This window comes from Lygodium microphyllum, chromosome 27 (assembly GCF_053477565.2).
Source record: "Lygodium microphyllum isolate KBCC chromosome 27, Lygodium_microphyllum_v1.1.10, whole genome shotgun sequence".
NCBI lineage: Eukaryota > Viridiplantae > Streptophyta > Polypodiopsida > Schizaeales > Lygodiaceae > Lygodium > Lygodium microphyllum.
This window is the reverse complement of record NC_141161.1, coordinates 24,913,577-24,936,374: the sequence shown is the minus strand read 5'-3', so window position 1 is coordinate 24,936,374 and position 22,798 is coordinate 24,913,577. Positions and strand designations below refer to the sequence as shown.

Sequence of the window (22,798 nt, the reverse complement as noted above, 5' to 3'; positions counted from 1 at the left end):
GGTATCGAGGTAGTACTAAATCCCCATAGATAAAAGTTATTCAATATATACTCCACTTTACAAAACCAAAGGCGTTACTTGGTGTCATCAAGGCAATCCTCCTCCATAATGATGGAAGAATAGACACTTGGTGTCTAAATGGCCAAACGGGGTATTTCAATAGCTTGTGTAGAAACAAGGAGAGGAGTCGAACAAGGCTACTCCAATCTTCCAAACCAATCAAAATGTCAATCTCTATGCGATCAGGGAAATGATAATTTGGTCATCTTCACAACAATCGTGACAATTGTTGTAACGATTAGACCAATGCGAGTGTTAGTCTTCAAAGTTGTTGTCCTCTTCATCATCAAACCAAAAAAACTGGTGATTCATCTTTCGTCAAAGAATATGCAAAACACACAACAAACTACTATGCTTTGATGCCGAATGTCACAAGGATGTGAAATTTTAATGTTGTGCTTGGCATTTTGACTAAGACATGAATAAAATGTGCACACGTGAGGTTCACATGTGATGTGATAGTCAATTAAGTCACAATGATAGACCAATGATCCCAAGATATCAATGGGTGTCAAAGGCAAAAGTTGTATTAAGTTATATTGGTCAAATACTAGGTGGTGCGTGGTGTCCATTTTGGCTTAAGGTATTTAATTGGCCAATAAGTATCAACAGTCAAAATATGTTCAAGAGTCAAAGATGCACAAGACCACTTGGGAGTCAAAATGGCCTAGCCAATTTAATTGTGGATGGGCACATTAAATTTTCTGCACAAGGACAAGGGCTGAAAAATATTTTCAAAATTATTACTTTTGAAATTTTCAAAATTACCAATTCTGAAAATTAATTAAACGGATGAAATTTTCAATTAAAACGCTATGACTTGGCAAAATTTACCCACACAAGTAAAGGGAAGACTAGTAGAGGCTTGTAAGGTTCATTCTAGCAAAGTGGAAGGCTGAGAGAGAGAGAGAGAGAGAGAGAGACTGTAGACACCTGTTTGGAGCAGATTTCAAACATCTACTTGGTTAAATTGTCTTGCAGCAGCTAATAGAGAGCACAAGACTAGTAGGCAACTGCATTTATGACCCTCCAAATGCTGGTGACAGCAAGTACAGCATGGCGGCAGGATTTATGGTGCTCTTAGGCATCAAGTGGCAGCATATATTGCTGTTTGGAACATATACCAACTATTCAGGCCCTACTTTCGTGACAAAAGTTAGAAATTTCTCTCTCCTCAACTTTCTCTCTCATTCTCCAGCCATTTCTCAAAGGTCCTCAACAAATCTCAGCCATTATAGCCATTGGAGGTGCCGGATTCAAGAGTTTAGCAGTCACCTTGAGCCCCATGCCAGGAAATTAAAGGGTCAAAACTTGGAATCAATAGCTGGAATTTGAGGAATTGCCAGAATTTCAAGAAGCCAACCATCCCAATTGGATTTGGGGTTCATTTTGATTAGCCAAGGGTCAATTAGAGGCCAATTCACTATTAGATCAAGGGGCAAATCCAATTGAAGGCTTGCTAGTTATTTTTTATAGCAACATGCATTGCAAAGTGAAGGAGGTTGGAGCCAAATCTCACTTTACTTCATCCAAATTTTAAGAGAAGCTAAAGAAACACCACAATGGGCACTAGTTTTGGGGCCAACTGGGAGTCTATTGTCCAAGATTAAGAGGTAACATCTGTATTCTCAGTTTATGTGAATTTTAAGCTTGCTGTAATTAGTGCTTGATCAGGTCATTTACCACCCTATTTGAGAAGGCCCGCTAGTTTTACTGAGAAGCCTGAATGGAGAAGAAATCAGCTATACTCCTGCAAAACAAATTGTACATGCCCCCCACACTTTGTAGAAAGCCTGAACAATGCAAAAAAATCAGCATTCTTTGCGACAAATCTGCACCAAACAGCAAGTATGTATAGCCTCCTCTTCATAGAACTTTTTGGCGATGATACCATGTGCAACAAAGGACACCAACATGGAGAGATTATGGAAGACAGAGACTAAAGAGAAAGCAAAGAATGGAAGAAGAAATCTGCACTAAACTCAAAAGAATGCTGAATACAAAGTGGAGTGATCTATTCTTGCACACAACCCAAAGCATCAATGAGGGTACCACATTAGACTGAAAAGATGAGCATTGGCTAATGGCGAAATGCCACTGGGTGATGGAGAGTGCTGAAGTCTTCAAGACAAGGTGGCTGTCAATGAGCTGGAGCAGCTATAAATAGCTGATCATGATCAGAACTCACTGACTGCTACAAAAGGATGGCCTAAATCTGGCTGACTAGCATCTAGCGATAAGTTTACTGCAAGAAATGCTTTTTGCCAACAAATAAATGATCACCCGAAGTGTGAATACAGCCTCCAACCACACTAAAAGGAAATGCACTAAGCTGGATGTCTCAAACAGCCAGTGTGAACACATTAAAACTAACTAAAAAGTATAGTGCACTAAAATGCACACTCTAGGAAGGGTGGAAAACTGTCAAAGCTCCAATGTCTCAGTCAATGTCACAAGGATGTGAGATATTGAGATGCTTTTATCTTGCTAATAACATTTGATTAAGTTATTAATAAAATGTCCAAGGTTGTTTAGCACGTGATGCACATGGCAATTATTTCATGGTAACAGGACAAGGACCCCAAGGATGCAGTGGATGTCAAAGGCAAAAGTTGTGATAAGTTATGCTAGTTGGGCTTGGGGTTCAATTGGTGTCAATTTTGATCCTAGGACAGTTATTTGGCCAATAAGTATCGGTAGTAACACTAGGGACTAGCATTAATTAATTAATTAATGTCAATCTAAGGGTCAACAGAGGTTGGGGACCAATCCAAGTTGCAAATGGCCTAGCCAATTTAATTGTGGACGAGCACATTTAATTTTAGGCAAGGTCAAAAGGGTTGAAATTAATTCTAGCCATTTAATTCTAAAAATTAATTAAATGGCTAAATAATGTTGAAAATGGGTTTAGAAGGCTACCACTTGGCAAAAATGCCCATGCAAACTAAGAAAACGTTTTTGGGGATTCGAACTCAGCCATCCAGTTAGTTTACAACTTGGGAGAGAGAGAGAGAGAGAGAGAGAGAGAGAGTTGTGGTCCATTTTCTAATTAAAAAACAACAATTTGTTACAAAAGACAGCCATCTGCTGGGGACCTCAACAAGCAAGGGACAACAAGAAGTCGCCTTCTAGGGGTTGGCAGTAGCATTTCTAATCAAGTGATAGTATTTTGGAGGTGTCTGGCAGTAGGCGACAGCATTAGATGCAAGCTGGAGCAGGTAACATGCAGAATTTAGAGCTTTCTCATGAAGAAAATCTTGGCTTTCTCTCACCTTCTCCAACCCATTCTCAAGAGATCTCAGCATTTCTCAGCCATTTTGAGTAGATCTTGGGCAAATTTGATGGATAGCAGAAGATCTCTATTGTAAACCCTAAATTTCTACAAAAATTAGGGTTTAGCAACCACCTTGGGACCCGTCTCAACAAGAGAAGGCATCGTACACTAAAATCAGCACCTGAAATTCGTGGAATTGACAAGGATTTCAGATGCCAAGCTATCCATTGTGAATTGGGGTAACATTTGGCCAATAGGTGGTTCCATTTGTGCAATTCTTGAGTGAAAATCAAGGGGCAATTGGCCCAAATTGCTTGATTGTATATACAACAAGGGGCTTTTGGATCAACAAAGGAGATTGTGAAATCTCAACTTGTACTCAATCCATTAGCAATTAAAGTTAAAGAAGTACCAAAAGGAGCGTCAGTTTTATGGCCAATTGGATGTCTATTGTCCAAGATTATTGAGGTAAATTGTGCATTTTAATTTATGTTTATTTACTGATTGTTATAATTAATTGCTTAATCAAGGAATTACCACCCTCTCTAAGAAGAAGGGCTGGTTTCATGATTCCATTGCCGAGATACCATCAGTTCCCTCAAATTGGTAGGCCAAAGACACTTGATTGATGGTGAGAAGCTTTGCTCTTGAAACCAACCTTCCTTGCGTGGATAAGTGATAATTTCGTGATTACAACTTAGTTACAACAGCAACATTTATTACAAAACTGAGAAATGCAAATTAACTCACAATGTTAGACAATGGACACCCTATTGGCCCCAAAACTAGCACCCCTTAGCAAGTCTTCCGTCTAATTTGCCCCTTGATTTGGGTAGTCAATTGGCCTTCACCCACTTTGATGGAGATGGAAAATGCCCCAAATTCATAAATTTGCTGGTCCCTCCACTTGAATTTGACTCAAAAACAGCTTCAGCCCTGTTGAATCCAAGTCCTGGAGCTTCCAAATTCTAGCACACTTCCCAAGCTGTAGAGAAATCTTCAGAGAGAAATCTAAAAATTAGGGTTTACAGTAGAGAAATCTAAAAATTTCTCAGCCTTGATGATCTCAATGCTATAATCTTCAGAGCAAGGTTGTAGAAAGGATGGGAGATGAGAGAGAATGCTGAAGAGAGAGAAAATTCAGACTTTTTTCGCAAACTGAAGAAAATCAGTCATTTACTGCTACTGCCCTATCTTAACAACTTGTAGATGTTGTCACCTACTACATTGGTCTTCTCCTGCCCCTTGTTGCCTCAGAAGGTCCTCCAATGACTACAGATCAGACCAGCAACATCTCTTCCCTCTCTCTTGCAAGCTAAATGCACTAAAATGCCTCTCTCCAGTCTCTAAAGAAGTTTTGCAATCTTGCATGGGCATTTTGGACAAATGGCAACCTTCCCAAATGGTTTTTCTAGCATTATCCATAATTAAATGTTAATTTTCAGTCTTCAAATACTAAAAATTAATCTAATAATTATTTCAATGCCTAGAAAAATAATCTGACTAGCCAATAATTAGATTGGCTAGTCAACTTCCATTTCCAAGTATCCTTGCGTCATCTTTGACCATCAGATTGACATTAGGTACCATTAAACACCACTTCTCTGGTGTCACCAACAATTGACACTTATGGCCAAATGAATGACCTAGACCAACGATTGACACCAGATATTACCAAGTACCTGTGCAGCATAACTTATAACAACTTTTGTCTTTGATATCTCGTGATTTCCTTGCGTCTTGGGCTCATAAATTTACCCTAACCTCAATTAAACCTCACATGTGAAACATTTACTTAACCATGTGATTAAAAATTAATCCACATGTTAAGTGAGGTTTCAAAAATACATGTCCTCATGACAACTCTAGTGCTGAATTTATATTCAATTGAGCATTACAGCAAGAATGTTTTCAGGTAGTGAGATGGAATCAAGCAAGGATCATGCCTCTCAAATTTAAAATTCGCAAAGTATTGGGAAAAATGCATTGCCTAATCTTGGACAAGGCACGCAAGATGGACAGCAAGTTGAGAATGATGGGACAAGAGGTGGGTCCTTCTAGGTCTCTTGAAGTTGATGACCAGTAAGAGCAAGAGGAATTTTATGACCATTTTAAAGATCAGCTAATGACAGCAACTAAAATGTTTATGCAATTGGCAAATGATCATCGATTTATGTGCTTTTTGAAACCCTTAAAGAAGGATAGCAAAGGCAAGAAGAGAAAATCATCTTCGAGAGCTTCGGGACAGCAAGATACACCAAAGGAAGAGCCAATACAATAGCATGATGTTTCAAATGTGGGTAGTGAGCATAAGCAAATGATGCCAGTAGGGCAATTGATACATATGCAAGACCAACTTGGAAGTGCCAATCCAATGCTTTTTGGACAGCAGGGCATACATGCAATTATGGAACAGCTAAGTTACTTTGGTAGTGGCACTAGTTTTCATACTATGGTGGGTCAAGGACCGCATATGGAGATGTATGACACAACTCCTTATGGTATGCAGCAACCAATGCGTGGTGTGCAAGGCCCAATGTATCCAGGTATGGCTAGTAATATGCATAACCCCATGTATAGCAATGTTGGCATGATGTTGGGGCACAAAGTGGCAAGTCTAACACTGCATATATGCAGCCCACTGTGTTTAGGACTCATGGTATTAATGTTGGTCATGCAAATGCTCCGTATAGTGTTGCTCATAAGGAAAACTGCTGCTCGTAACGCATGTAATGTATGGGAAACTATATCTTGGTATGGCTGATAATATGTAAATTCCTATGCAAAGTCACATTGCAATGATCTAAAGTATGCCCAAAAAAAAAAAAAAAAACTAATGCATCCGATGCTCCTAGCATGTCAGGTACACATGAAGAGCTAGTCAACTAAATGCAATGCTGCATATTAGTTAAATTGGCATCGTAGCAGTGTGAAAGTATAAAGCATCGCAATGCATAAGGGGAAAAAAGCCCTACAACCTAGTGGAGGTTTCGAGGCAAGTAAAGTTAGAAGTAAAGTATCTATATGCTTCTTGGTAAAACTTCAACATTGTTTCACCACCAACAGATACAAAGTGGATTGAAGAGGATGACTTGACATACCATCCTCAATTGTTGCACTTTTACCTAGATGCCATTCAGTTAGAGCCAACTTTAGTTCAGTCTCAGTCAGATCCAGTAGAGCAAGGGTCCAGAGTATTGCCTAATGCTCAAGGGGGAGGACCGGAGGTAGCACTTCCACTCCACTAGTTGTGGACAGCTCTCGTATGTAGTGGATCTCGGATGTATTTAGCATGCATTCAAGGTACTGTGCTAACAGTATGTTTGCCATGAGGTCACTGTTGAGAAACCCTTCGCCACCCTTCACCCTTCACCCACAGTTTACGTTTTTGCATTTCTGCGTTTTGCATTTAGGATTTGCAGCCCCAAAAAAGGGGCGCCATCCTAGACTGATTGTGCCTATTTATAGGCCACCCTCTCATTCATTCCTTACGGCTTATTCATTCAGTCTTATCACCTCTTCTCTCCAGCCTCTCCACTACCCTCACACCCCTTCAGGAGGACATTGTGGTTCGTGGTTCATGGCTGTCTTTATCATCTTCCTTGTGCTACGGCACCCTTATTCCCTTGTATCACATTCACTCCATGATTCAAAACTTCATCATTCCATTCATCAGAGTTTCTTCTCTCTTCTCTTCTCTTCTCCATGTTTACCTAGTTCATTCCGTGTTCCTCCCCGCCAACCCTACTGTCTCACTGGTACGTCATCTTTTGACATGGTATCAGAGCAAGATCTGCTCAAACAGCGGCAAAGATCCTCCACTCTAGTGAAGGCAAAGACTGGTGGCGGGTTCGACTTCCACTTCTCTTCTTTTGCTGCATCAAAATCTCGTTTTTGCAGATTTCAGGTGTTTCAGCTTACTGCCCACACCCCGTTCACTGAGGACATCTCAGTCGAAGTTGTCCATTGCTGTCTCCATCATTTGGCACCTGATTTTCAACCCTCTTCACGCAGTTTGGAGCTGATTTCAGTCAGGCGATTGCCGTTCCTATGCAGACTTGCTGTCGTACAGCCTGTCACATCATCACAGTCTTGCTGCCTACGTTTTTAGTCTTTCTCTCTCCTCAGGCTGTCCTGCCTACGTTTTTAGTCTCTCTCACCTGCTATCTACGTTTTTAGTCTTTCTCCCTCCTGCACGCTGTTCTGCCTGCGTTTTTAGTCTCTCTCTCTCTCTCTCTCTCTCCTAACCTGCGTTTTTCTACTGGTTGCAACCTCTTACTGCTGGTCACATCCTCCTCCCACTGGTAGCTCACTTCCAACCCTTCCATTACCCTCCCACACCTTGCGACGACGGACATTGTGGTTCGTGCTTCACACTGCCCTCAAACCCCTTGAGACGAACATTGCGGTTCGTGGTTCATAGTGGCTGACCTCTTCCTTCTTCAGCAAGGCACGCTGGTATCCATGGCTTGTTTACCAACAGATATCCAAACTACTGGGTGCTCCTATTGTAGCATCACCAGACACACCACCGATGCTTGCCGACTTCAACCTTTGCTCCCCACCCCCCCAAAGTATATGCATCTTCCACCAAGCACTCCTTGTGCCACCTCTCCTTTATGGGCCACAGAGATCGTTCTACATCAGCTATCAGAGTACTATGCTCAAGGCAATAAGACGCATCCGATGCGCACTAAGTCCTTTCGAGCACATGGAGGATCGATTGGCACAACGATCTCCTAGAGATCGTCGCAATGCCAGCGGCAGTCTTCTCCCACTTATTTTTAGGTGCAGTGGCTTCCACGACCTATGGATCTGCAGTCCGCTCCATCGAGAGACAATGATTATTTGATACCATCTCCTCATCAGTCTGCTCCTTCGAGAGACAGTGGCTGCTCGACTCCTTCCTCTTCTTCGGCTACCCAGTCTGCTCCACTAAGAGATAGAGACTATTGCCCACCTCTTGCTCATTCTGAGCCCCACCCTTTTCCACCCTCGTCACTCAAGTTCGAGAGGCTACCTCTGGAGCTCTTCAGCATCCCAGTACCTTCTTCAGCACGACTGGCGGCACTTCATCATCAAACATTTCAGAGTCCATGATCCATGAGTTTTTGAATTTCCTATCTACTTTAGAAGGGGATTCAGAGGGGGATGTTATTTCCTTGCTCTCAGAGGAGCCATCTACTTCTTTGACTTCAGCGAGATCTCCTCTATCTCCCACCTCAGAGGGGGAACCTACTCCACATGAAGTTCTTCACCCATCCTCTACTTTCTTGGGGTGGCTGTCTTCGACTAGTCATCTCTTCTACTGATACCCAAGATCTTCAAGTACCACCTACATCTGGACCTCTGAGGTTCAACCGTGACTTGGTGACGTGGCCTTTGTTTCCTTCCAACATGGATGCACAGAGCTAGTGGCTTCTCTCCTGAGGTTGAGTTTCGGGTTCTCCAATTCACTCTATCTACTGTTCTTTACTACAAGTTTCCTTTGCGGTGGAAATCTTGGATCTTAGGGGTTCTCTACATCTTCTTGCCTTGGTCACTTGGTCAGCATGGAGCCACCTCCCGAGATTGAGTACGGGCATATCCTTATGGTTCTCGGCACCACACAAAGTCCGACATTCCTTATATGCATTGCATGTTTTCATGATCTTTGTACTAGGGCGCTTGGGCAAGTAAACAATTTCCCCACGAGGGACACTATCCAAGTGGCACCTATTGCACGAGCATTCTTCAGCATGTAGCATTGCATCTCCACCTCACTCTTCTCTTGTTCCCCTTTTTGGGCCTGAGAGGGGGTATTGAGAAACCCTTCACCACCCTTCACCCACAATTTGCGTTTTTGCGTTTCTACGTTTTGCGTTTAGGGTTTGCAGCCCCAAAAAGGGGCGCCATCCTAGACTGACTGTGCCTATTTATAGGCCACTCTCTCATTCATTCCTTACGACTGATTCATTCAGTCCGTCACCTCTTCTCTCCAGTCTCTCCACTACCCTCACACCCCTTCAGGAGGACATTGCGGTTCGTGGTTTGTGGCTATCTTCGTCATCTTCCTTGTGCTACAGCACCCTTGTTCCCTTGTATCACATTCACTCCATGATTCAGAACTTCATCATTCCATTCATCAGAGTTTCTTCTCTCTTCTCTTCTCTTCTCCATGTTTGCTGAGTTCATTCCATGTTCCTTCCCGCCAACCCTACTATCTCACTGGTACGTCATCTTTTGACAGCCACTACTTAGTGTATGCAGATGAGTACGAGTTTCACCCAAGCACTGGAACTATACTTTTGCATCAGCTTATGATCACTTTGAGAACCATTCATGGTCACTTTTGGATCAATCTTTGCATTGATTGCTGGTCAATTTTTGCAATGAGTTTATGATCAGTTTGGGGTCAGTTTTTGCAATGAGTTTGTGATCAGTTTGAGAATTAGACACCCTCTACAAAAAACACTCAAGGTTCCCTTAACATGATCTCAATGTAGAGCAACCACAAGCAACAAAAAATGAGTAGACCATTAAAAAAACTTTCCATAAAAAGCCAGCAAATCACCATACGAGTAGCTTATAGGTTCAACACTTTGGTTGTCTAGGCTACTCATTGTTGAAGAATGGCCTAACATAATGGTGAAGAAACTAAGGAAAATTTGGCACCCTCTATATCACACACTATGGGGTTCCCTAGCCATAAAAGAAGAGTCTACATACTTTTGAGGTTGAGTCAGATTTCATTGTGGAGCAACCATAAGCAGCACAAAACAGTGCCCCGATTGCAACCAAATGAAGATAAGCTTTACGATGATCGACTTAAGACTATCAAAAAAGAACTTTTCATGTAAAGCAAACAAATCACCACTTGAATACTTTTAGAGTGATCACTTTGGTTGTCTTGCCCACTCATTGTTGAAGATTGCACGGGCTAACATTATGGTGAGGAGATTCCTGAATAATAGCTCTCAAAGCTCATCTAAACAAATATCCTTTGCCAACAAACATCCTATTTGATCTTTTGCATTCCAGCCTGCATGAATAGAGTATGTAACCACCTTTGTTGACAATTTTCAGTATGACCTACAAATGCTTAATGATCTCCCATTCATATAATGGATATATCTCAAATGAATTACCAACATAGCACAACCTCATGACCTGCAACATCACAAGCAAAGCAATGGCACAATGGCAAGTCCTTCAATGATGAAATCAACAAGGCAAGCAATCCTAGTGAGTTTCAGTCCAAATTGTCTAGGCAAACATTTGATAGACTACCCTGATCCTTATCCAACTTCTCTACATTCAGTCTACTTTCAGCCCTTCCAATGTCACATTTTTGTCCCATTTCAAGAGCAATATAATGTGTACTGCACACTGTGCTATATGCCAAACGAAGCAATTTGTCATGGCATCCTGCATGTGCTTGAAATAAAAGGGAGAACTGTTCTGCCAAATTTAATTATTCATGATTGAAGCGTGGGGGAAATCATGTGGCCATTTGAAACCAGTTCACTTTCAGAGTCTCATGAATTGTTCAACTGCTGGTTTTATTGTTTCAAGGAATGATCCAATGTGTCTGCCAAACTGTGTTGCAAGAGATAACTAGCTGCTGTCATATACATTCAACAAGTAATGGTAATTCCATCAGATGGACAGTCCAGTGCCAAAGAATTTGAGTCAGGACCCATAACAAACATATTAGCTTCTATTTGACAACTGTGATGCAGTTCTTTTACTGATGTGATGGACAGATAGGCTTGATCTTGTGAGCTCCAAATGAGTCATTCGTGTCACTGCACTTAAATCCACCTGCTGATATGATAATCAGTGTAACTTACCTGCTGCTTCCGTAAAAAAGCAAGCTCACAGTAAGATATGATCGGACTCCACCCTACATGGGAATGTTCAGTCACCGGCAAACACCATATTTCTCTTAATGCGAGTGTTTATGCAGGATTTTCATAGTTTGAATGCAATTGAAGCCAAGCGTGTAAGTCCCAATCATAAATGGTGACAGATCCCACTACTCTGCTACAAATCCCAATGAAGATGGCAGGAAAAGGGACACATACCCGCATTTCTTTGTTCCCAAACAAGTTATCGAAGAGCTTCCGGAAAGTCTGTCCCATAACGGCGTTTTTCCCCCCTTTCTTTCCTTTTTTTTGGTGTGTTATGCGTCAATGAGTGAGATAGGGAAAGCTAAGGTACGCCGAGCATTCAGCGGCGATCGATAGAACCGATGGGGAGTGGACACAATGAGAAGAGCAAGGGTTTCACTCTGTTTTTGCTTTGGATTTTGTTCTGTGGCGATGGCGAGGAGCTGCGGGATAGGGTTTCCGGGGATGGCAAAGCTCCGAATCTCTCTCTTATATTCCTCTCTCTCTCTCTCTCTCTCTCTCTCTCTCTCTCTCTCTCTCTCTGTCTACGTCTCTGTGCAGGGCCTTCTTGTCTGTCTGCGTGATGATCAGACGATGATGATGGTGATGCGGGGACCAGCCGGCATATAAAAAGGAGGAAGAATCGGCAAGTTGCAACTACAGGGCAGAAGACAACACTGACCAGCTCTCCTCCTTTCCTTCTTTTCCGACCTATGAACAGTTTCATAAAAACACTGGCCAAGTTTGGGACTCTTCAGCCAATGGAACCATAGTCTAGTGGTTTGAGTATGGGTTGAGTATTGTGGATATCTGAGTTTACACCCCACCTATCATTTCGCCTGTAGCACAAATCATTACACATCTAAAGTTCCAACTATTCCTTGATCTATGATCTTCGTCAGTATTGTGGATATGTGAGTTTACACCCCATGTTTCATTTCGTCGGTAGCACAAATCATTATGTATTCAAAGTTCCAACTATTCCTTGATCTATAATCTTACCTCTAACAATCTCCACGAAGGAGCCATGAGAATGGTGGTAGCAAGATTTTCTTACCCCTAATCAAGCCCTCACAAAATCTCACAAAAAAGCTGGTTTTAGTGAAGCCCTAACAGGATTAGCAATTTTTTTTTACCCACGGAGCAATAAAGTCAATCATCCGGCAGCCAATCACTCTCTTGCTCTAGCATTCTGACAACAACTCTTTTGCATGAAGATCTTCTATAAGCTCATTAGTGTGATCACCTTGCTTGCACAATCATACTAGACCTTGCAATCATCCCATTATTCCTAAGGCAGGAGAACTCTACTATTATGTTCTCTATATCCTTCCAATTCTACCAGATATCTCAAGAGAGACCGCATATTGACAACTAGCTAATCATCAACCATGCCCGTTAATGAGTGCATCACGTAATTTACGAGCTTACTAACCTCACTTCTCATTTTCTAAGAGCAAAAGCAAGCTTTTTGTGAGTAAAGTGAAGTATTCATGGGATAGAGTAAGGAGAAGCAAAACATGCTACCCAAAAAATAAAAAGAGCATATATTTGCATGATGAAATTATGAGTGTTCTCAAACATGTAATGAGAAGGTTAGACTCTTGCACAAATATGAATGTGGGAGACAAAGGTAGTGTTATCATCCTAATATCTTAACTTATTTCAATGTAAGTATTGTTGAACATGGTTCTTAGATAGTATAGACTAATCTCCACTTGTTTATTCATTCTTTTTTGACATGGAACTATGGCCAGCTTCAACTCATTGTCTAAGGGTCTAGATCCCAAGAAAAATGAAAGCTTGTGCCCAATGCTATGGATAGCTATGTTAGATACACATACCTAGATACATGTGCACCTCTCTCTCTCTCTCTCTCTCTCTCTCTCTCTCTCTCTCTCTCTCTCTCTCTCTCTCTCTCTCTCTCTCTCTCTCTCTCTCTCTCTCTCTCTCTCTCTCTCTCTCTCTCTCTCTCTCTCTCTCTCTCTCTCTCTCTCTCTCTGTGTGTGTGTGTGTGTGTGTGTGTGTGTGTGTGTGTGTGTGTGTGTGTGTGTGTGTGTGTGTGTGTGTGTGTGTGTGTGTGTGTGTGTGTGTGTGTGTGTGTGTGTGTGTGTGTGTGTGTGTGTGTGTGTGTGTGTGTGTGATGGACTATCTAAATTAGAGATGCCTTGGTCCTTTTGTACGAGTGATATCACAACAAAGAGAGACCATCCTCTAAGGTAGAACACCAATTTGTCATACCGTCTAGATATCTCTCACAGATTTCTTTATGAGAAGCACACAAATAGCCTAAGACTAGTCTCAATCTACATTGGAGAGGAATACCAAGGAGTCCCCTACACAACTTTAGCTCACACCTACCTAAGGGAATTGATTGATTGAGCGGTTCAACTAGCAAATCCAAGAGTCTTAGATCCTGATAGACACATGATACATGCACAAGGGGATGTAGCAAAGCATTGCTCGAGGGCCAAAGCCAAGCCCCCTAAGTTCTTCTCTACATGGATTAGATTGAGGATGTACATCAATGACCAATTAGGGATTTCTTATGATGATACGTACCCTCACGGTCCTCCTAGGTCCTTTTTTCCTTTTGTAGGCATTAATAAATAATTTCATATATATATATATATATATATATACATACATGCGTGCGTGTGTGTGTGTGTGTGTATGTATGTACGTCTCTCTCTCTCTCTCTCTCTCTCTCTCTCTCTCTCTCTCTCTCTCTCTCTCTCTCTCTCTCTCTCTCTCTCTCTCTCTCTCTCTCTCTCTCTCTCTCTCTCTGTGTGTGTAATGTGTTTATGTATGTGTGTATTCTTGTGTGTATGAGCACACACAATAAAGTATGTAGTTTGGAGAGATGTTAGGTTTAGTTTTAGGGTTTAGGTTGGTTATGAGATGATACATCAATAAGGAGTGGAGTCAATAGTGAGGGTTTTGCATTGATTATAGAGGATATTGAAGTATTTGTCTCCCAAGTGTTTTTCTTTGTATATTTTAGCATTAAGTCATTTAGAACTTTGCATCTATGTGTATAAAAGATGATGCTTATTGAAAGAATATTATCTAAATAAATAATGTGTTGTGGTTATTGCAAGTATGTATAGTCTTTTATGATTACTAAAGGAATTGCCTTGGTACTTCAAAGTTTACATTTAAGCTCTTCTAACTATGTACAATGAATCTTACCATGTTGTCTCACTAACTATCATACAAAGTGACTAAAGAGATGGCAGTGTGTCAAGGAGCTAGATCATCCCTAGTCAAAAGATTTGCATGCTTGAATGCCACTAAAGGAGACCTCTAAAAAGACCCATATGGCTATGCACGCTAAAGGAGAATAAAAAGTAATGGCATTACGAATAGTCCAATTATGCAAACATTCCCAAAAGTGCAAAAAGTGAATAATCACTAGTACATGTGGTTGAGTTGATCCTAAAATTTTGGGGTTTCCAAAAACCCAATCCTTGTAGATGCATGGAGTTTCCGACAACATCTAAATTCCAAATTCGAGACAAGAGAGACCATATGCACTAAGTGAGTGGAGAACCCAGAGACATATGACAAGATATCTTTTGGGTTATAATGCAAAAGAAAAACATGAGAAATTTGAAATGGCCTATCTTTGAGAGCCACAACAAATGAGAAACCACCCACCAACATTCTCTCTCTCTCTCTCTCTCTCTCTCTCTCTCTCTCTCTCTCTCTCTCTCTCTCTCTCTCTCTCTCTCTCTCTCTCTCTCTCTCTCTCTCTCTCTCTCTCTCTCTCTCTCTCTCTCTCTCTCTCTCTCTCTCTCTCTCTCTCTCTCTCTCTCTCTCTCTCTCTCTCTCTCTCTCTCTCTCGCATGCACACACACATAAAATACTTAACTAGTAGTATCAACTTCACAAGCGACCCTTTAAATAACCAAGATCAATTCACACCTTGCCTACACCCACCTAAAAAGGACAACTCACCTCAAGCTCTTTTTCTCTCATTGCTCACATCCTCCAAGTTGAGTTGTCATTCTCAATCGTCTTCTCATGATCTCAAGCTACCCCATGCTACTTGAACTTATCTCACCAAATTGAGGTTGCCCTCTATAATGTCTTAAATAGCCATGAATGATTGTCCCTTGCCTATCGAAGCAATCTCAAATTTTGAAGCATCACTGATCAAGTTCCTACTTGATGGTGCCCAAATTAGAGCTTCTAAATAGCCAACCTATGTTCCCCACACATGACCTCTTTGCCATTTGAGCCCTTTTCCAACTTTGTAATGATTGTTTCCCCTGACAACTACAGCCAAGAATGTTATTCCACAATCATGGTGTTGCCCAAGTGCCCTAGATGCACGAAGAAGTGTTGGTTGTGGGCCACAATGTCCATAATGGCCACATTTAGGCAAAGCACGCATGGATCTCCTTCTCCCTTGCAAAGTATAAGAAGCTTTGTTAATCTTTTCTCACAATTCTTGAAGCTTTCATTTCATCTTTTTTTCGTGAGATGTAAGTAAGGGTCATCAACAAGAGAGCAGGGTATGTACAAGGAAGGAGGAGGAGGGGGAGGAGGAGAGAGAGAGAGAGAGAGAGAGAGAGAGAGAGAGAAGGGGGGTTGAGGCAAGGAGGTTGGGAAAAGTATCATATGAACCATTTAAGAGATGCGCTTTCTTTTTGTGGCACATTGCCAACCTCTGGCATGAAGGGGAGTGCAGTTTGTAGTATCATATTCTTTTATATTAATAATGGTTTCAAATTTTCAAGCTATGGAAGTTATACAATATGTACCTAAAATTGGCCTTAGGTTGCTTAAATCCTAAAATTACAATAGAGCATTGATGTTTGGAGCCATAAGGTAACATGGTCATTATTTGTTGGATGATGTTAGCCAAGGTTGAAAATTTTGCTTTTACCACTTGTGATGGAGGTAAGCAATGGATAAGATCTATTTGTCACACAAAAGGATCAAAGGAAGAGCACAATCCCCAATTCAAGTGACAAATGATGTTCTTTCTTTTTCTTTGTTGTAACCTAGATGTTCTAGATTCTAGCCTCATCTAGGGCCCCATCTAGGGGTTGGGAGCTACCATGAAACTACCATATTGACCCCTTATCTTGGTTTTTAATAGCTTCTACACTTGCCCTCAGATCCATGCATGAATAAGATTGTTAGACCCTACTAGTGCTACTCTAAACTAATGCCATATTAACAACCCCACCACAATGAGGGACATCGAAATCTTCATTAGCAAAACAAATGAAACTCTCTTCACTAGCCAAGAATATGAAACTCTCTTCAAAGTTAGAAGGATGAAGGGGCCATGTGAACCCTACAAAAAGTGTAGGCTTTAGCCAGGGTGTGTGCTGATTTTCAAATTTAGTGCACTAGGGAATCATCCGATTGTGCTACTTTCAAATCATCTATAACTTTCATACCTCTACAACCAAGATAGATAACTAAATAGATACGATTATGCAACCACCCAAAGTAGAAGGCAATATTAACATGAATTCTATTTCCTTGACATACCATTAGCATGTGTGCCATAGGGCTATAATTAGCATGGTCATTTAGAAATAGAAGTGTAAGGATGCCCCCACAAAACATATATACCATTCATGTATTTTAAGAACCATCAAAGTGTTATGGCTGATTGCATAAGCTCATTTTGTTGGGCTAATTTATGTACTCAATTTTGGCTATTAGAGCATTGTTGAGCTATATAAAGACAATTTCTAGGGGTTCTTTATATATCTCCTTTTGACATGTTTTGAGGTTGTTTTTGGATGCAAATTGTGCCACATTTTTAGCACAAAAACTTGGATGCTCCATTATCTATTCATAGCGGAAGTGTGATGGCATTGTGCTCTTACAATTGAAACCATGCTGTTGGAAAATGCTTGGATCACTTAGATTATGGGTGAGAAATTAACAATGGACATCTATAGTTTTTGGTTAGATCAAATGGATAATGTTTTGATAGGGGGCACGCATAGGTCTGTTAGATCTCATTAGAGGAGAGGATACGTGCCCTTGAGCTACCAAAAGAAAACCCTATGGAGGAGCAAAAGAAAACATTCAAAGATTGGATTGGGAAGACTAGAACAATCTTCCATTTGATATTGATATGCATAGTTAAGATTTTGATTTCACACAAAGAAAATAAACATATGTAAGGAGGCATGGCAGATAATAGGGATTAATGTTTGGTATGTGCTTGTAATTATGAAATAATTGAGCTTAACCAGAGATTTCATAGAGCTCAGAGAGAGAACATGAGTTTACCAGATAGTTGAGACTTTAACATCAATTGATGCTCCATTAGATGTGATGATCTTGCTTTACTAACCTTGAATGGCTTAGGTCTTGATTATGAGTCTTTGGACACATTTCAATTTATGGTGGCTCCATGCTAGAATTTGAAGAGTTGATATCTCTCTCACTAATAGAAGAAATAAAGCTTGGTTCGAATACATTTGTTAGTAAGTAGTCGAAAGATGTAGCTTTTTATCCCATCGATGTGGGAATCCCTCTAGAGGTAAGGCTCACATACGTATGGCAAAGGCAATTCTTATAATTGCAATCATGGATCTATTGGAGGTGGTGATTATGTGCCTAGAAGTAGGGAGAAAGCACAAATTTGTGGCTACGGACTTGTTACCCACCCATAGATAGTGCTTATTGCTACTATGGAGTTTGGCCATTTTAAAGAGAGTGCTTGCATAAGCAAGGTAATGCTTTTAAAGGATGAGGAATAATAGAATATGGTCATTATGAAATTGGATATAATTGTGTGTTTGTGTACCATAATATAAACATTGATGCAGTGTAACAAAACAATCCAAAGCCTTGAACCCATACTTAAACTAATGCCTCGGTATCTTATTAGTGTGAGAGCATCGAAACCTCTTCCCGTGGTCAACCTCGTACATATGCACCCCAAAACATTGCATATATCCACAATGTACAACTTCAATAAAAATTGGGAGCTTAATGTCTATGTTGACATTATCATGTAAATGCTCAACAACTCTTGCAAGCGTCCTTCTTATGATATCATCACTCGTCACTACATGCAACGTGCACTGTGCTCCTTTTGATAGTCAAAAGGCAAGTAATAGCCCCACTCTAGGGTATGCATTTGCAAAAGTTGAATAAATACTAAAACATGAAACATATCCACTTCCAAAAGAGTGTATGCTAATCAAACATGGCATGAAGAGCAATTCACATATATGCCAAACCAGTGACCCTGCATGGTCGATATAATAGCAATGCACATCACTACACCATTCAAAGTACATCCTTGTACACAATGTTTGTGGTCATGTCCCCATCCTTGTCACCCAATAGGACTTTCACACCATGCAAAGATCTCACCCTTGAAAATGCAACATACAACTGACCATGCATAAATACTGGGGCTTTTAGATAAAGCCCAACAATAGATAGAGTCAGTCCTTGTGACTTGTTGATCGTCATAGAGCGAATGCTAATCGGATGGGAAACTACCTCCATTTCATAGTAAATGGTAGTTGTGCAACATTGAAAATAAAAGTAATCCTAGGAATAAAAACCCATTCATCCACATTTACCCCCGTTAGTATCTCAACATCTATCACCTTTCTATTGAAGGTCTTATAGATCAACCACATACCATTACACAAATCCTCTCCTAGGTTTAGGATTCTAAGAAGAATAACACATGCATTTACCTTTAGCAATAATAAACGAGGAGGAAATCCACCTCCAAGATCCAATGTCTTTAAATACTCAACAGAGTAAAAAAATAAGTCATCTATCTTTGCAATCGATTCTACATTGTAATACTGCCTAACCTCCCCTGGCATCAATTGCAATGCACACTCATTTCAGTAGCCACATATGTATTCCGCGATGCAAGTATAGCTCACTCTCACTGAAATACGTTGTATAGTCACCCACACTAGACATGTCACTATAGATACTGTCGATCAAGGTTTCAATAGAGTGTCCATTTAACACCATGCTACGTGGAACACACAACTTATCATAATCTTCAGTAAGGCCCAGTCCATCTCCTATCCCTTGAATCCAACAAATGAACCCATTGTCCACCACATTACCAGTTTTTGACACTCGCATTGTGGGAGCTTTCGCTCAACCGCCAAGACCCACGGACCGCTTATTGCTTCAAGCGTTCCAAGTCGAGCACTAATGGCTACCTCTCACATAGCTGACGTGCCATCGATATCTATGGGTGTAGTGAGCTTACCTCCATGCCGTTCGAGTTACCTCCTCTCCCGCACACTCCGGTAGCTCCACGATCCAAGTGCAAGCTTCAAGCAAGCTCCATCCTCAAGCTCCACGCTCCAAGCTCCATCACCGCGAGCAAGAGAAGAGAAGAGAAGAGAAAAGAAGAAGAGAGGAGAAGATGGAGAGCTTCTCCACCCCACAGTCCCTCACCCTCACACACTCACTCCCTCACACTCTCACACTCCCTCTCTCAAGCACAAGCTCAAGCAAGCAAGAAGAAGAAGAAGAAGAAGAAGAAGAAGAAGAAGAAGAGAGCCACTTTTTGCCACACACAAGAATGAGCTTCTCATTCACTTTTCAACTTTATATACAAAACCCTAAATCCCTTTTGGGCGGTCATCCCCTTTTCCCTTTTTTACATGGCCGATTGTAGTCTAGGCCCTTTTTCCCATTGTCCTTCTATCTTCCTAGCTTCCTTTCCGCCGCCCATCTATATTTACAAATTGCACTGGTACAGCTCTCCTTGAATTAAACCGCGGTGTGCTTGCGCTCTTTTATACAAGTTTTGTCTTGTGCTTTTCTTGGTGCGCCTTTGTCTTCGATTTCTCTTGCCTTGGCCTTTGTTTTTGTCTTTGTCTTTTATTTTAGCTTTCCGGATTTTCCACTGCCTGGCACTCTTTTACAAGATTTCAGGGTGCGCCTTTGTATTTTAAAATGCACATTTCCCCTTTTGCAGCTACCTTGGACTTTTAAGGTTGCCCTTGTGCTTTTGGCCTTTTCTCCTCTTCTTTCTTCAGTTGAGCTACCTTTTTTTCGCCTTTGCCCTGCATCTTTTTTATTTCCTTTTGCTTTCTTTGTGTTGGGGTTAACATTACCCCCCTCCTAGACGAGTGCCAGTCCCATGGCACTCACCGTCGTAGGTAGCAAAGCGGTAGCATGCACCAAAGACGTGGGTGGCAAGGACGGTTGTGGTTTGCCTTGGGGGAGTTCTGAGGTTGGTGCAAATGAAGGTCATTGGGGGCACGGGCTATTCCGATTGGCTTGGTGATATGCTTGTTGTAGGTGGCGCTAGGGTGACTCTTTGTTGGAAATGGCCATTCATAGCTGGCACGAGGGTTGGTGTGCGTGGGATGCTCCTGGTGGAGTTTGCACGTGATGATTCTCTGGTGATTGTGATGATGGAGTGAAGGACAAGAGTTTAGAGTTGAGCATTGATGGAGAGTTGAAGGCGCTACCGTTGGAGTCTTGAATACCTGCAAGTGGAAAACCTCTCAGGTGATCTCTCCCTAAGGGGTAGTGCTAGTCGTCTTAGCATGCACAAGACATATTTTGATGAGTTTGGGAGACAGGTCAAACTCTAAGCAAGCTTGGAGTATTGCCTTGCACTTGAGGACCCAAACTGTGTATAGACTTTTATGCAGATATTATGTGAGTGCTTGTGCATACTTAGACATTATGTAGGCAGAAGATTGCGGCCTGGTGGCTCATAACGTCGTGTGGATGAAGCAGAGTGGTCCATGGTGAAAAGAAGTACATGTGAAGGTGGGTGTGACATCCTGTGCATTGTGATTGTAGATGTAGCAGGATAGGGCATGGGGATAGTGTACGAGCCATAGGTGGGAGACATTGGGCCTGTGGATGGGGATGGTGTACTGTTCATGGCCGTTCGTGCAGGGCGTGCCCCAAGTGATTGCCATGGGTTTAAGGCAGAGTGGAAGTGGAAATTGTGTGAATGCTTCGGGGTAACAGGTCTAACTACAGGAGAGACAAGCTCCCTAGGGCTTTTTTGCCCTTGATGTGCCCTGAACTATTGTGGGTGATGCTAGGGGGACTAGGGGACTAGGGACGGAGCCAGTCGACCAAGGTCACTGGACGCACCTAATTCGAGGACCCGTAGGTGCGTTTTTTTTTGTGTACCACAGTACAACCATTGCAATATGCGGAGGCTATGAGCCTTTCAATGTGTCGGAACATGTCAAGCCTCGGAGGCTCAGGAAATGGATATGGTCGTGATGATTTGGCCCTAGCCTCGTTGTTAGGGGAGCCGTTGTTGCGATATCGGTACGGTTGCAGCGTCCCCCATCGTGAGTGTAGAGCTTGACCCAAGAAGAGAATGTAGCCCATGACTATGCGTTGGTTTATGTGATGTGGGCACTCGCAAGGGTGATTGTTCGCGTTCAGCAGCGTGACTTTGTTGCGATTAGTGCAATGTTGTGGTTCTTTGGTGACCCATGCATTGAGCATGTTTGCACGAAGGCCTGTGTTATCCTGCATCCACTTGTCACACTGTGAGAGCACATGCTTGATTTCGTTAAGGAATTGAACAGGTGTAGTTACGTTAAAACATGACTTTTCGAAATGCTATGATGTTAATTGCAATGCCCATGCAATCACTTGTCAAAGATGCGGCATACATTAGCGATAGGCAGAAGAAGTTGTACAAGTGGGAGTTGCTCTTTTACTCATCAAAAGACAAAAAGTTAGGTCCTGATAACTTGTCAAACTGCTTGTACATCATAGGGGCTTAGTCGATTTCTACTAGGCGGGACGAGTCCGATTGGTTAGGCAACTGGGCTGGTGCTCGTGCGGGATTGTTGTGAGGTCGGGCAGGGCACATGTCGGTCGGGACATGGATGGTATAGTCCCAGGCCACCATCATTTCCAAAATGCCTTTAAACAATTCGTTGAACTCTTCCATGTCCCTGGTTGCCTTTCCTTCGCTTGGGCATCTGGTGCTTGAGCGCTTGTGGGGGATTTGTGCAACTGGTGTTGCCACAGCTTGCACACTTTGCTGAGCTTCAACTTTCCTGGTCCAAGGATTTTCAGGCCTTAGTCCGGGACGGTGCCGTTTAGGTCCGCGTTTCTTTGCATATCTCTTGAGAGTGGGCACATAGCGCACCACGGAGGGGCGTGTGCAGCATGTTCCCGTCGTTCGCAAAGAGTGTCTCTGTCTGCCAGCTGCCCGTTGGTTCTCCATGTTTTCCTTCTGGGGGCTTGCAAGATGCAATCCAAGGGTTAGGCCTTGATACGGAATAAGATTGTTAACATAGGAGGGATTTCAGTGTGGGTTGTCAAACGCATATGACTAGAAGAGAAGGTGCGGAACATGTTATACTCGTTGTAGAGGGATGGCCCCCGTAATGGTGTCCATTTAGCCTCTAGCTACTACCAGATCTTGACTCACGCCGAGTTACATCGGTTAGTGGTCCTGCGTTTGGGAGGGCTCATCCTCGGAAGGATAGGCCGGAAAGGGAAAAGTATATAGAGAGGGACTGCTCCCTGCTTTCATCATCAGAGATGTTGGTCAGTGCTTTCCATGGTGGCAATGCGGGGTGCATGCCCCTTGCCCGGAGGCGGACATGATCATGTGAAAGGG

The 22,798-nt window shown here is 42.1% G+C and overlaps 1 protein-coding gene across 1 annotated transcript in view; it reads right to left on the bottom strand.

Annotated features, from left to right (window-relative positions):
- The window catches only part of LOC148012143 (ADP-ribosylation factor-like), a 62,795-nt gene extending 50,875 nt beyond the window's left edge, over window positions 1–11,920 (bottom strand). The window contains exon 1 of the mRNA XM_087669633.1: window positions 11,401–11,920. Within this exon, the coding sequence (XP_087525759.1) occupies window positions 11,401–11,457 (57 nt within the window). The 5' untranslated portion in view covers window positions 11,458–11,920. The remainder of the gene's footprint in view (window positions 1–11,400) is intronic.
- Window positions 11,921–22,798: the final 10,878 nt, after the last annotated feature.